The 15,666-nt window shown below is 53.7% G+C and overlaps 1 protein-coding gene across 1 annotated transcript in view; it reads left to right on the top strand.

Annotated features, from left to right (window-relative positions):
- Positions 1 to 15,666, top strand: part of LOC137519289 (ranBP-type and C3HC4-type zinc finger-containing protein 1-like) — a 238,698-nt gene that overhangs the window by 196,662 nt on the left and 26,370 nt on the right. The window contains exon 13 of the mRNA XM_068238232.1: positions 3,188 to 3,331. Coding sequence (XP_068094333.1) covers positions 3,188 to 3,331 — 144 coding nt within the window. The remainder of the gene's footprint in view (positions 1 to 3,187; positions 3,332 to 15,666) is intronic.

Genomic DNA, 15,666 nt, shown 5'->3' with positions numbered 1-15,666 from the left:
TTCCCCTGAGCTCACTATCACCATCTGCTGCTGGGGCAGAGGACTGCCGTTCCTAGATTCAGCTATTATACATCTGCCCTTCCCCCGGCCTCACTATCACCATCTGTTGCTGAGGCAGAGGACAGCCGTTCCTAGATTCAGTTATTATACATCTCCTTCCCCCCCAGCCTCACTATCACCATTTGCTGCTGAGGCAGAGCACTGCTGTTCCTAGATCCAGCTATTATACATCTGCTCTCCTCCTGAGCTCACTATCACCATCTGCTGGTGAGGCAGAGGACAGCTTTTCCTAGATTCAGCTATTATATCTCCTAGCCCCCTCCCCTCCCCCCCCCCCCCCCGCCAGCCTCACTATTGCCATCAGCTGCTGAGGCAGAAGACTGCCGTTCATAGATTTGCTATTATACATCTCCTCCCCCTGAGCTCACTATCACCATCTGCTGCTGAGACAGAAGACAGCTTTTCCTAACCCTAACCCTAGATTCAGCTATTATGCATTCCCCGCCTCCTGCCTCACTATCGCCATCTGCACCTGAGACAGAGGTCTTCTGTTCCTAGATTTAGCTATTATACATCTCCTCCCCCTGAGCTCACTGTCACCATCTGCTGCTGAGGCAGAGGACAGCCGTTCCTAGATTCAGCTATTATACATCTGCTCTCCCCCTGAGCTCACTATCACCATGTGCTGTTGAAACAATGGACAGCCGTTCCTAGATTCAGCTATTATACATCCCCTCCCCCTGAACTCACTTTTGCCATCTGCTGCTGAGGCAGAGGACTGCCTTCCCTAAGTTCAGCTATTGTACATCTTCTCCCCTTGAGCTCACTATCACCATCTGCTGCTGAGACAGAGGACAGCCGTTACTAGATTTAGCTATTATACATCTGCTCTCCTCCTGAGCTCACTATCGCCATCTGCTGCTGAGGCAGAGGACAGCCATTCCTAGATTCAGTTATTATACATCTCCCACCCCCCCCCAGCCTCACTATCACCATCTGCTGCTGAGGCAGAGCACTGCTGTTCCTAGATTCAGCTATTATACATCTGCTCTCCTCCTGAGCTCACTATCACCATCTGCTGGTGAGGCAGAGGACAGCTTTTCCTAGATTCAGCTATTATATCTCCTAGCCCCCTCCCCTCCCCCCCCCCCCCCAGCCTCACTATTGCCATCAGCTGCTGAGGCAGAAGACTGCCGTTCCTAGATTTGCTATTATACATCTCCTCCCCCTGAGCTCACTATCACCATCCGCTGCTGAGACAGAAGACAGCTTTTCCTAACCCTAACCCTAGATTCAGCTATTATGCATTCCCCGCCTCCTGCCTCACTATCGCCATCTGCACCTGAGACAGAGGTCTTCTGTTCCTAGATTTAGCTATTATACATCTCCTCCCCCTGAGCTCACTGTCACCATCTGCTGCTGAGGCAGAGGACAGCCGTTCCTAGATTCAGCTATTATACATCTGCTCTCCCCCTGAGCTCACTATCACCATGTGCTGTTGAAACAATGGACAGCCGTTCCTAGATTCAGCTATTATACATCCCCTCCCCCTGAACTCACTTTTGCCATCTGCTGCTGAGGCAGAGGACTGCCTTCCCTAAGTTCAGCTATTGTACATCTTCTCCCCTTGAGCTCACTATCACCATCTGCTGCTGAGGCAGAGGGAAGCCGTTACTAGATTTAGCTATTATACATCTGCTCTCCTCCTGAGCTCACTATCGCCATCTGCTGCTGAGGCAGAGGACAGCCATTCCTAGATTCAGTTATTATACATCTCCTTCCCCCCCCCAGCCTCACTATCACCATCTGCTGCTGAGGCAGAGCACTGCTGTTCCTAGATTCAGCTATTATACATCTGCTCTCCTCTTGAGCTCACTATCGCCATTTGCTGCTGAGGCAGAGGACAACTTTTCCTAGATCCAGCTATTATACATCTCCTACCCCCTCCTCCCCCAGCCTCACTATCGCCATCAGCTGCTGAGGCAGAAGACTGCTGTTCCTATATTCACTATTATACATCTCCTCCCCCTGAGCTCACTATCACCATCTGCTGCTGAGACAGAAGACAGCTTTTCCTAACCCTAACCCTAGATTCAGCTATTATGCATTCCCCGCCTCCGGCCTCACTATCGCCATCTGCACCTGAGACAGAGGTCTTCTGTTCCTAGATTCAGCTATTATACATCTCCTCCCCCTGAGCTCACTGTCACCATCTGCTGCTGAGGCAGAGGGAAGCCGTTCCTAGATTCAGCTATTATACATCTCCTCCCCCTGAGCTCACTATCACCATCTGGTGCTGAGACAGAGGACTGCCGTTCCTAGATTCAGCTATTATACATCTCCTCCCCCTGAGCTCACTATCACCATCTGCTGCTGAGGCAGAGGGAAGCCGTTCCTAGATTCAGCTATTATACATCTCCTCCCCCTGAGCTCACTATCACCATCTGCTGCTGAGGTAGAGGACTGCCGTTCCTAGATTCAGCTATTATACATCCCCCTCCCCCTGAGCTCACTGTCACCATCTGCTGCTGAAGCAGAGGACAGCCGTTCCTAGATTCAGCTATTATACATCTGATCTCTTCCTGAGCTCACTATCACCGTCTGCTGCTGAGACAGAGGACAGCCATTCCTAAATTCAGTTATTATACATCTCCCCCCCCCCCCCCCGGATCACTAGCACTATCTGCTGCTGAGGCAGAAGTCTGCCGTTCCTAGATTCAGCTATTATGCATCTCCCTCCCCCCCCCCCCCCCCCCACGGCCTCACTGTCGCCATCTGCTGCTGAGACAAAGGACAGTTGTTCCTAGATTCAGCTATTATACATCTCATCCCCTTGAGCTCATCACCATCTGCTGCTGAGACAGAGGACAGCCGTTCCTAGATACTAGCTGTTATGCATACCCTCCCCCTGAGCTCACTATCGCCATCTGCTGCTGAGGCAGAGGAAGGGAGCAGAGCCCTGACTGATACGGTAGAGGAATTAGGCATTGAGTGGCAGATCGCAGCCTGCTGATCTCCAGGAACAATTAGGAGCTGAGCTGTAATGATGGACAGGCCTGCAGAGGTGGATTATATCCAGCTGTTGGTCACTCCATGCTATACAGCAGTTTTGGTTGAAAGGGTTTTTTTATGAAGTTTTTTTTTCTGCAGTTTCACAGTTGTGCCTTCCTTTCCTGTCTTCTCTTAGACACTTGTCCAGACTGGGGAAGCGATGTACTGTCCGGCGTGTGAGATTATTGTGCAGAAGAAAGATGGCTGTGACTGGCTCCGTTGCACCATGTGCCAGACTGAGATCTGTTGGGTGACAAAGGGGCCGCGTTGGGGTCCACAGGTAAGATGTCATCTCTGAAAACTAACAATGCCTCTGTGGATAGTGCTGCTGCAATCTACAGGCATATCAGTGTTATTTACCAATCAGCACCCTGCTCCCCATCCAATCCTCGGTCACCTCCCTGCTCCCCATCTAATCCTCGGTCACCACCCTGCTCCTAATCCAATCCTCGGTCACCACCCTGCTACCCATCTAATCCTAGGTCACCACCCTGCTCCCCATCCAATCATCGGTCACCTCCCTGCTCCCCATCTAATCCTCGGTCACCACCCTGCTCCTAATCCAATCCTCGGTCACCACCCTGCTCCTAATCCAATCCTAGGTCACCACCCTGCTCCTCATCCAATCCTAGGTCACCACCCTGCTCCTCATCCATCCATAGGTCACTACCCTGCTCCTCATCTAATCCTAGGTCACCACCCTGCTCCCCATCTAATCCTAGGTCACCACCCTGCTCCTTATCTTATCCTAGGTCACCACCCTGCTCCTCATCTAATCCTAGGTCACCACCCTGCTCCTCATCTAATCCTAGGTCACCACCCTGCTCCCCATCTAATCATCGGTCACCTCCCTGCTCCCCATCTAATCCTCGGTCACCACCCTGCTCTCCATCTAATCCTCGGTCACCACCCTGCTCCTAATCCAATCCTCGGTCCCCGCCCTGCTCCTAATCCAATCCTCGGTCACCTCCCTGCTCCCCATCTAATCCTCGGTCACCACCCTGCTCCTAATCCAATCCTCGGTCACCACCCTGCTCCCCATCTAATCCTAGGTCACCACCCTGCTCCTAATCCAATCCTCGGTCCCCGCCCTGCTCCTAATCCAATCCTCGGCCACCACACTGCTCCTCATCTAATCCTCGGTCACCACCCTGCTCCTCATCTAATCCTAGGTCACCTCCCTGCTCCCCATCTAATCCTCGGTCACCACCCTGCTCCTAATCCAATCCTCGGTCACCACCCTGCTCCCCATCTAATCCTAGGTCACCACCCTGCTCCTCATCTAATCCTAGGTCACCACCCTGCTCCCCATCCAATCATCAGTCACCTCCCTGCTCCCCATCTAATCCTCGGTCACCACCCTGCTCCTAATCCAATCCTCGGTCACCACCCTGCTCCTCATCCAATCCTCCGTCACCTCCCTGCTCCCCATCTAATCCTCGGTCACCACCCTGCTCCCAATCCAATCCTCGGTCACCACCCTGCTCCCCATCTAATCCTCGGTCACCACCCTGCTCCCCATCTAATCCTAGGTCACCACCCTGCTCCCCATCCAATCATCGGTCACCTCCCTGCTCCTAATCCAATCATCGGTCACCTCCCTGCTCCCCATCTAATCCTCGGTCACCACCCTGCTCCCCATCTTATCCTAGGTCACCACCCTGCTCCTAATCCAATCCTCGGTCACCACCCTGCTCCCCATCTAATCCTAGGTAACCACCCTGCTCCTAATCCAATCCTCGGTCACCACCCTGCTCCTAATCCAATCCTCGGTCACCACCCTGCTCCTCATCCATCCATAGGTCACTACCCTGCTCCTCATCTAATCCTAGGTCACCACCCTGCTCCCCATCTAATCCTAGGTCACCACCCTGCTCCTAATCCAATCCTCGGTCACCTCCCTGCTCCTAATCCATTCCTCGGTCACCTCCCTGCTCCTAATCCAATCATCGGTCACCTCCCTGCTCCCCATCTAATCCTCGGTCACCACCCTGCTCCCCATCTTATCCTAGGTCACCACCCTGCTCCTAATCCAATCCTCGGTCACCACCCTGCTCCTAATCCAATCCTCGGCCACCACACTGCTCCTCATCTAATCCTCGGTCACCACCCTGCTCCTAATCCATTCCTCAGTCACCACCCTGCTCCTAATCCAATCCTAGGTCACCACCCTGCTCCCCATCTAATCCTCGGTCACCACCCTGCTCCTAATCCAATCCTCGGTCACCACCCTGCTCCCCATCTAATCCTAGGTAACCACCCTGCTCCTCATCTAATCCTAGGTCACCACCCTGCTCCCCATCCAATCATCGGTCACCTCCCTGCTCCCCATCTAATCCTCGGTCACCTCCCTGCTCCCCATCTAATCCTCGGTCACCACCCTGCTCCTAATCCAATCCTCGGTCACCACCCTGCTCCTAATCCAATCCTAGGTCACCACCCTGCTCCTCATCTAATCCTAGGTCACCACCCTGCTCCCCATCCAATCCTCGGTCACCTCCCTGCTCCCCATCTAATCCTCGGTCACCACCCTGCTCCTAATCCAATCCTCGGTCACCACCCTGCTCCTAATCCAATCCTCGGTCACCACCCTGCTCCTCATCCATCCATAGGTCACTACCCTGCTCCTCATCTAATCCTAGGTCACCACCCTGCTCCCCATCTAATCCTAGGTCACCACCCTGCTCCTTATCTTATCCTAGGTCACCACCCTGCTCCTCATCTAATCCTAGGTCACCACCCTGCTCCTCATCTAATCCTAGGTCACCACCCTGCTCCCCATCTAATCATCGGTCACCTCCCTGCTCCCCATCTAATCCTCGGTCACCACCCTGCTCCCCATCTAATCCTCGGTCACCACCCTGCTCCTAATCCAATCCTCGGTCCCCGCCCTGCTCCTAATCCAATCCTCGGTCACCTCCCTGCTCCCCATCTAATCCTCGGTCACCACCCTGCTCCTAATCCAATCCTCGGTCACCACCCTGCTCCTCATCCAATCCTCGGTCACCTCCCTGCTCCCCATCTAATCCTCGGTCACCACCCTGCTCCTAATCCAATCCTCGGTCACCACCCTGCTCCCCATCTAATCCTAGGTCACCACCCTGCTCCTAATCCAATCCTCGGTCCCCGCCCTGCTCCTAATCCAATCCTCGGCCACCACACTGCTCCTCATCTAATCCTCGGTCACCACCCTGCTCCTCATCTAATCCTAGGTCACCTCCCTGCTCCCCATCTAATCCTCGGTCACCACCCTGCTCCTAATCCAATCCTCGGTCACCACCCTGCTCCCCATCTAATCCTAGGTCACCACCCTGCTCCTCATCTAATCCTAGGTCACCACCCTGCTCCCCATCCAATCATCAGTCACCTCCCTGCTCCCCATCTAATCCTCGGTCACCACCCTGCTCCTAATCCAATCCTCGGTCACCACCCTGCTCCTCATCCAATCCTCCGTCACCTCCCTGCTCCCCATCTAATCCTCGGTCACCACCCTGCTCCCAATCCAATCCTCGGTCACCACCCTGCTCCCCATCTAATCCTCGGTCACCACCCTGCTCCCCATCTAATCCTAGGTCACCACCCTGCTCCCCATCCAATCATCGGTCACCTCCCTGCTCCTAATCCAATCATCGGTCACCTCCCTGCTCCCCATCTAATCCTCGGTCACCACCCTGCTCCCCATCTTATCCTAGGTCACCACCCTGCTCCTAATCCAATCCTCGGTCACCACCCTGCTCCCCATCTAATCCTAGGTAACCACCCTGCTCCTAATCCAATCCTCGGTCACCACCCTGCTCCTAATCCAATCCTCGGTCACCACCCTGCTCCTCATCCATCCATAGGTCACTACCCTGCTCCTCATCTAATCCTAGGTCACCACCCTGCTCCCCATCTAATCCTAGGTCACCACCCTGCTCCTAATCCAATCCTCGGTCACCTCCCTGCTCCTAATCCATTCCTCGGTCACCTCCCTGCTCCTAATCCAATCATCGGTCACCTCCCTGCTCCCCATCTAATCCTCGGTCACCACCCTGCTCCCCATCTTATCCTAGGTCACCACCCTGCTCCTAATCCAATCCTCGGTCACCACCCTGCTCCTAATCCAATCCTCGGCCACCACACTGCTCCTCATCTAATCCTCGGTCACCACCCTGCTCCTAATCCATTCCTCAGTCACCACCCTGCTCCTAATCCAATCCTAGGTCACCACCCTGCTCCCCATCTAATCCTCGGTCACCACCCTGCTCCTAATCCAATCCTCGGTCACCACCCTGCTCCCCATCTAATCCTAGGTAACCACCCTGCTCCTCATCTAATCCTAGGTCACCACCCTGCTCCCCATCCAATCATCGGTCACCTCCCTGCTCCCCATCTAATCCTCGGTCACCTCCCTGCTCCCCATCTAATCCTCGGTCACCACCCTGCTCCTAATCCAATCCTCGGTCACCACCCTGCTCCTAATCCAATCCTAGGTCACCACCCTGCTCCTCATCTAATCCTAGGTCACCACCCTGCTCCCCATCCAATCCTCGGTCACCTCCCTGCTCCCCATCTAATCCTCGGTCACCACCCTGCTCCTAATCCAATCCTCGGTCACCACCCTGCTCCTAATCCAATCCTCGGTCACCACCCTGCTCCTCATCCATCCATAGGTCACTACCCTGCTCCTCATCTAATCCTAGGTCACCACCCTGCTCCCCATCTAATCCTAGGTCACCACCCTGCTCCTCATCTAATCCTAGGTCACCACCCTGCTCCTAATCCAATCCTAGGTCACCACCCTGCTCCTAATCCAATCCTAGGTCACCACCCTGCTCCTCATCTAATCCTAGGTCACCACCCTGCTCCCCATCCAATCCTCGGTCACCTCCCTGCTCCCCATCTAATCCTCGGTCACCACCCTGCTCCTAATCCAATCCTCGGTCACCACCCTGCTCCTAATCCAATCCTCGGTCACCACCCTGCTCCTAATCCAATCCTAGGTCACCACCCTGCTCCTCATCTAATCCTAGGTCACCACCCTGCTCCCCATCCAATCATCGGTCACCTCCCTGCTCCCCATCTAATCCTCGGTCACCACCCTGCTCCTAATCCAATCCTCGGTCACCACCCTGCTCCTAATCCAATCCTAGGTCACCACCCTGCTCCTCATCCATCCATAGGTCACTACCCTGCTCCTCATCTAATCCTAGGTCACCACCCTGCTCCCCATCTAATCCTAGGTCACCACCCTGCTCCTCATCTTATCCTAGGTCACCACCCTGCTCCTCATCTAATCCTAGGTCACCACCCTGCTCCTCATCTAATCCTAGGTCACCACCCTGCTCCCCATCCAATCATCGGTCACCTCCCTGCTCCCCATCTAATCCTCGGTCACCACCCTGCTCCTAATCCAATCCTCGGTCACCACCCTGCTCCTCATCCATCCATAGGTCACTACCCTGCTCCTCATCTAATCCTAGGTCACCTCCCTGCTCCCCATCTAATCCTAGGTCACCACCCTGCTCCTCATCTTATCCTAGGTCACCACCCTGCTCCTCATCTAATCCTAGGTCACCACCCTGCTCCCCATCTAATCCTCGGTCACCTCCCTGCTCCCCATCTAATCCTCGGTCACCACCCTGCTCCTAATCCAATCCTAGGTCACCACCCTGCTCCCCATCTAATCCTCGGTCACCACCCTGCTCCTAATCCAATCCTAGGTCACCACCCTGCTCCTCATCTAATCCTAGGTCACCACCCTGCTCCTCATCCAATCCTCGGTCACCTCCCGGCTCCCCATCTAATCCTAGGTCACAACCCTGCTCCCCATCTAATCCTCGGTCACCATCCTGCTCCTCATCTAATCCTCGGTCACCGCCCTGCTCCTAATCCGATCCTAGGTCACCACCCTGCTCCCCATCCAATCCTCGGTCACCTCCCTGCTCCCCATCTAATCCTCGGTCACCACCCTGCTCCTCATCCATCCATAGGTCACCACCCTGTTCCCCATCTAATCCTAGGTCACCACCCTGCTCCTAATCCAATCCTCGGTCACCACCCTGCTCCTCATTTTATCCTAGGTCACCTCCCTGCTCCCCATCTAATCCTAGGTCACCACCCTGCTCCTCATCTAATCCTAGGTCACCACCCTGCTCCCCATCTAATCCTCGGTCACCACCCTGCTCCTAATCCAATCCTCGGTCACCACCCTGCTCCTAATCCAATCCTAGGTCATCACCCTGCTCCTAATCCAATCCTCGGTCACCACCCTGCTCCTCATCCATCCATAGGTCACCACCCTGCTCCTCATCTAATCCTCAGTCACCACCCTGCTCCTCATCTAATCCTAGGTCACCACCCTGCTCCTCATCTAATCCTCAGTCACCACCCTGCTCCCCATCTAATCCTAGGTCACCACCCTGCTCCTCGCCCTATCCTAGGTCACCACCCTGCTCCACATCTAATCCTAGGTCACCTCCCGGCTCCCCATCTAATCCTAGGTCACCACCCTGCTCCTCATCTAATCCTAGGTCTCCACCCTGCTCCTCATCTAAACCTAGGTCACCACCCTGCTCATCTAATCCTAGGTCTCCACCCTGCTCCACATCTAATCCTAGGTCACCACCCTGCTCCTCATCCATCCATAGGTCACCACCCTGCTCCTCATCTAATCCTCGGTCACCACCCTGCTCCCCATCTAAACCTAGGTCACCACCCTGCTCCTAATCCAATCCTAGGTCACCACCCTGCTCCTCATCTAATCCTCGGTCACCACCCTGCTCCTAATCCAATCCTCGGTCACCACCCTGCTCCTCATTTAATCCTAGGTCACCACCCTGCTCCTCATCTAATCCTAGGTCACCACCCTGCTCCTCATCTAATCCTAGGTCTCCACCCTGCTCCTCATCTAATCCTAGGTCACCACCCTGCTCCTCATCCATCCATAGGTCACCACCCTGCTCCCCATCTAATCCTCGGTCACCACCCTGCTCCCCATCTAATCCTAGGTCACCACCCTGCTCCTCATCTAATCCTAGGTCACCACCCTGCTCGTCATCTAATCCTAGGTCTCCACCCTGCTCCTCATCTAATCCTAGGTCACCACCCTGCTCCTCATCCATCCATAGGTCACCACCCTGCTCCCCATCTAATCCTCGGTCACCACCCTGCTCCCCATCTAATCCTAGGTCACCACCCTGCTCCTCATCCATCCATAGGTCACCACCCTGCTCCTCATCCATCCATAGGTCACCACCCTGCTCCTCATCTAATCCTCAGTCACCACCCTGCTCCTCATCTAATCCTAGGTCACCACCCTGCTCCTAATCCAATCCTCGGTCACCACCCTGCTCCTCATCTTATCCTAGGTCACCACCCTGCTCCTAATCCAATCCTCGGTCACTACCCTGCTCCCCATCTAATCCTCGGTCACCACCCTGCTCCTAATCCAATCCTAGGTCACCACCCTGCTCCCCATCTAATCCTAGGTCACCACCCTGCTCCTAATCCAATCCTCGGTCACCACCCTGCTCCCCATCTTATCCTAGGTCACCACCCTGCTCCTAATCCAATCCTCGGTCTCCACCCTGCTCCTCATCTAATCCTCGGTCACCACCCTGCTCCTAATCCAATCCTCGGTCACCACCCTGCTCCTCATCTTATCCTAGGTCACCACCCTGCTCCCCATCTAATCCTAGGTCACCACCCTGCTCCCCATCTAATCCTAGGTCACCACCCTGCTCCCCATCTAATCCTAGGTCACCACTCTGCTCCTCACCTAATCCTAGGTCACCACCCTGCTCCACATCTAATCCTAGGTCACCACCCTGCTCCTCATCTAATCCTAGGTCGCCACCCTGCTCCACATCTAATCCTAGGTCACCACCCTGCTCCACATCTAATCCTAGATCACCACCTTGCTCGTCATCTAATAGTGTTGGGCGAACACCTGGATGTTCGGGTTCGGGAAAGTTCGCCGAACATGGCTGCAATGTTCGGCATGTTCGAACCCCGAACTCCCCGAACATCCCGCTTTTGGGGGCCCTATGGGGTCGCAGGCATAAGGGGGGAGCATGCCCCGATCGCGGGGGGGGGGGGGGTCGGAAAATCCCCCCACCCCCTCCGCTAGCGCTCCCCCCTCTGCCCGCTTCCCCATACAAAAGTTTCAGGAAGTACCGGTCCGGTGGTAGTGGGTGGCTGGCAGTGGGCGGCACTGTGAAGTGAGTGACTGAGGAGGAGGAGTCCGGAGAGTGACGCGTTGAGGGAGGCCGGGCAGCGGGCGGTTCAGCAGTAGTACGGGCATGCTCCCCCCTTATGCCTGCGACCCCATAGGGGGTCAGTATTCGGCCGAACAGGGCCCTGTTCGGCCGAACAGGGGCCCTGTTCGGCGGCCAATTAGTAGTTCGGGGCGAACCCGAACTTAAAAGGCCGAACACCATCAGGTGTTCGGCCGAACTCGAACATCACCCGAACAGGGTGATGTTCTGCAGAACCCGAACAGTGGCGAACACTGTTCGCCCAACACTATCATCTAATCTAGTTTGAACCCTCTGTAACAGTAATTATAGATTGATAGTGTACCTTGAAATGAATCAGAGCACTCAGTATTTGATTTAATATAATCAAATCAATTTATCATACAGCATATGTACAAAATATGAACAGTTCCAAGTAGTGTTTCCTTCTAACAGTATTCCATCTCATCAAGGCTAGAGTTGGGCCGAACCTCCGATTTTAGGTTCGCGAACTTTCGTGGAAGGTTCGGTTCGTGTTAAAGTTCGCGAACCGCAATAGACTTAAATGGGGATGCGAACTTTGAAAAAAAAAATTATGCTGGTCACAAAAGTGATGGAAAAGATGTTTCAAGGGGTCTAACACCTGGAGGGGGGGATGGCGGAGTGGGATACATGCCAAAAGTCCCCGGGAAAAATCTGGATTTGACGCAAAGCAGCGTTTTAAGGGCAGAAATCACATTGAATGCTAAATGACAGGCCTAAAGTGCTTTCAAACATCTTGCATGTGTATACATCAATCAGGTAGTGTAATTAAGAGTTCTGCTTCACACTGACACACCAAACTGTTCACTGAACAGAACAGGTATGCAGTGGCGGGTTCACTGAACAGAACAGGTATGCAGTGGTGGGTTCACTGAACAGGTATGCAGTGGTGGGTTCACAGAACAAGTATGCAGTGGTGGGTTCACAGTACAGGTATGCAGTGGCGGGTTCACTGAACAGGTATGCAGTGGTGGGTTCACTGAACAGGTATGCAGTGGTGGGTTCACTGAACAGGTATGCAGTGGTGGGTTCACTGAACAGGTATGCAGTGGTGGGTTCACAGAACAGGTATGCAGTGGTGGGTTCACTGAACAGGTATGCAGTGGTGGGTTCACTGAACAGGTATGCAGTGGTGGGTTCACAGAACAAGTATGCAGTGGTGGGTTCACAGAACAAGTATGCAGTGGTGGGTTCACAGAACAAGTATGCAGTGGTGGGTTCACAGAACAGGTATGCAGCCAGGAACAAGCTAAGCCTAACTAATCTTTCCCTATGAGAGACAGTCTGCAGCAGCTCGCCCTACTCTCACTAACGCAGGCAGCACACGAGTGACCGTAATGGCCGCCGCTGCCTGCCTTATATAAGGGGGGGTGGGGCTCCAGGGGCTAGTGTAGCCTAATTGGCTACACTGGGCCTGCTGACTGTGATGTAGAGGGTCAAAGTTGACCCTCCATGTGCATTATGGGGCGAACCGAACTTCCGCAAAAGTTCGCCTGCGGGACACGAACGCGAACCACTGAAGTTCGCATGGAACCGTTCGCAGGCGAACCGTTCGGCCCAACTCTAATCAAGGCTTTAGAGCCAAGCGATCATCAATCTTCGAAGTACGTTGAAAAAATAATTATAAGAATAAGATCAAAAATAGTCTCATCTGTATATTGTAGCTGTGTAAAAAAACTGCATTGTAATCTTCTTGAAAAAATAATACAATAGCTTCTAACATAACTTCTTGCAAGCATCTTAACAGAACTTACTGCTGAGAAATGAATAAAGTAAATCAGCAGAATATGAAGCATATTAGCCCTTCTCTGTCATCTCTTCAGCATCTAGAACCACCTGTGGGAAGGTAGCTTCTGCCTCGTAGCTGAGCAGTATCTAGAACCACCTGTGGGAAGGTAGCTTCTGCCTCGTAGCTGAGTAGCATCTAGAACCACCTGTGGGAAGGTAGCTTCTGCCTCGTAGCTGAGTAGCATCTAGAACCACCTGTGGGAAGGTAGCTTCTGCCTCGTAGCTGAGCAGTATCTAGAACCACCTGTGGGAAGGTAGCTTCTGCCTCGTAGCTGAGTAGTATCTAGAACCACCTGTGGGAAGGTAGCTTCTGCCTCGTAGCTGAGCAGTATCTAGAACCACCTGTGGGAAGGCAGCTTCTGCCTCGTAGCTGAGTAGTATCTAGAACCACCTGTGGGAAGGTAGCTTCTGCCTCGTAGCTGAGTAGCATCTAGAACCACCTGTGGGAAGGTAGCTTCTGCCTCGTAGCTGAGCAGTATCTAGAACCACCTGTGGGAAGGTAGCTTCTGCCTCGTAGCTGAGCAGTATCTAGAACCACCTGTGGGAAGGTAGCTTCTGCCTCGTAGCTGAGCAGTATCTAGAACCACCTGTGGGAAGGTAGCTTCTGCCTCGTAGCTGAGTAGTATCTAGAACCACCTGTGGGAAGGCAGCTTCTGCCTCGTAGCTGAGTAGTATCTAGAACCACCTGTGGGAAGGTAGCTTCTGCCTCGTAGCTGAGCAGCATCTAGAACCACCTGTGGGAAGGTAGCTTCTGCCTCGTAGCTGAGTAGTATCTAGAACCACCTGTGGGAAGGCAGCTTCTGCCTCGTAGCTGAGTAGTATCTAGAACCACCTGTGGGAAGGTAGCTTCTGCCTCGTAGCTGAGCAGTATCTAGAACCACCTGTGGGAAGGTAGCTTCTGCCTCGTAGCTGAGCAGTATCTAGAACCACCTGTGGGAAGGTAGCTTCTGCCTCGTAGCTGAGCAGTATCTAGAACCACCTGTGGGAAGGCAGCTTCTGCCTCGTAGCTGAGCAGTATCTAGAACCACCTGTGGGAAGGTAGCTTCTGCCTCGTAGCTGAGCAGTATCTAGAACCACCTGTGGGAAGGTAGCTTCTGCCTCGTAGCTGAGCAGTATCTAGAGCCACCTGTGGGAAGGCAGCTTCTGCCTCGTAGCTGAATAGCATCTAGAACCACCTGTGGGAAGGTAGCTTCTGCCTCGTAGCTGAGCAGTATCTAGAACCACCTGTGGGAAGGTAGCTTCTGCCTCGTAGCTGAGTAGTATCTAGAACCACCTGTGGGAAGGTGGCTTCTGCCTCGTAGCTGAGCAGTATCTAGAACCACCTGTGGGAAGGTAGCTTCTGCCTCGTAGCTGAGCAGTATCTAGAACCACCTGTGGGAAGGTAGCTTCTGCCTCGTAGCTGAGCAGCATCTAGAACCACCTGTGGGAAGGTAGCTTCTGCCTCGTAGCTGAGCAGTATCTAGAACCACCTGTGGGAAGGTAGCTTCTGCCTCGTAGCTGAGCAGTATCTAGAGCCACCTGTGGGAAGGTAGCTTCTGCCTCGTAGCTGAGCAGTATCTAGAGCCACCTGTGGGAAGGTAGCTTCTGCCTCGTAGCTGAGCAGTATCTAGAACCACCTGTGGGAAGGTAGCTTCTGCCTCGTAGCTGAGGAGTATCTAGAACCACCTGTGGGAAGGTAGCTTCTGCCTCGTAGCTGAGCAGCATCTAGAACCACCTGTGGGAAGGTAGCTTCTGCCTCGTAGCTGAGTAGTATCTAGAACCACCTGTGGGAAGGTAGCTTCTGCCTCGTAGCTGAGCAGTATCTAGAGCCACCTGTGGGAAGGTAGCTTCTGCCTCGTAGCTGAGTAGTATCTAGAACCACCTGTGGGAAGGTAGCTTCTGCCTCGTAGCTGAGCAGTATCTAGAACCACCTGTGGGAAGGTAGCTTCTGCCTCGTAGCTGAGTAGCATCTAGAACCACCTGTGGGAAGGTAGCTTCTGCCTCGTAGCTGAGTAGCATCTAGAACCACCTGTGGGAAGGTAGCTTCTGCCTCGTAGCTGAGTAGTATCTAGAACCACCTGTGGGAAGGTAGCTTCTGCCTCGTAGCTGAGTAGTATCTAGAACCACCTGTGGGAAGGTAGCTTCTGCCTCGTAGCTGAGCAGTATCTAGAACCACCTGTGGGAAGGTAGCTTCTGCCTCGTAGCTGAGCAGCATCTAGAACCACCTGTGGGAAGGTAGCTTCTGCCTCGTAGCTGAGTAGCATCTAGAACCACCTGTGGGAAGGTAGCTTCTGCCTCGTATCTGAGCAGCATCTAGAACCACCTGTGGGAAGGTAGCTTCTGCCTCGTATCTGAGCAGTATCTAGAACCACCTGTGGGAAGGTAGCTTCTGCCTCGTAGCTGAGCAGTATCTAGAACCACCTGTGGGAAGGTAGCTTCTGCCTCGTAGCTGAGTAGCATCTAGAACCACCTGTGGGAAGGTAGCTTCTGCCTCGTAGCTGAGCAGTATCTAGAGCCACCTGTGGGAAGGTAGCTTCTGCCTCGTAGCTGAGCAGTATCTAGAACCACCTGTGGGAAGGTAGCTTCTGCC

Source organism: Hyperolius riggenbachi, chromosome 5, assembly GCF_040937935.1.
Source record: "Hyperolius riggenbachi isolate aHypRig1 chromosome 5, aHypRig1.pri, whole genome shotgun sequence".
Taxonomy (NCBI): domain Eukaryota; kingdom Metazoa; phylum Chordata; class Amphibia; order Anura; family Hyperoliidae; genus Hyperolius; species Hyperolius riggenbachi.
Note: the sequence above shows the minus strand (reverse complement) of the source record. Positions and strands in the feature narration are given on the sequence as shown.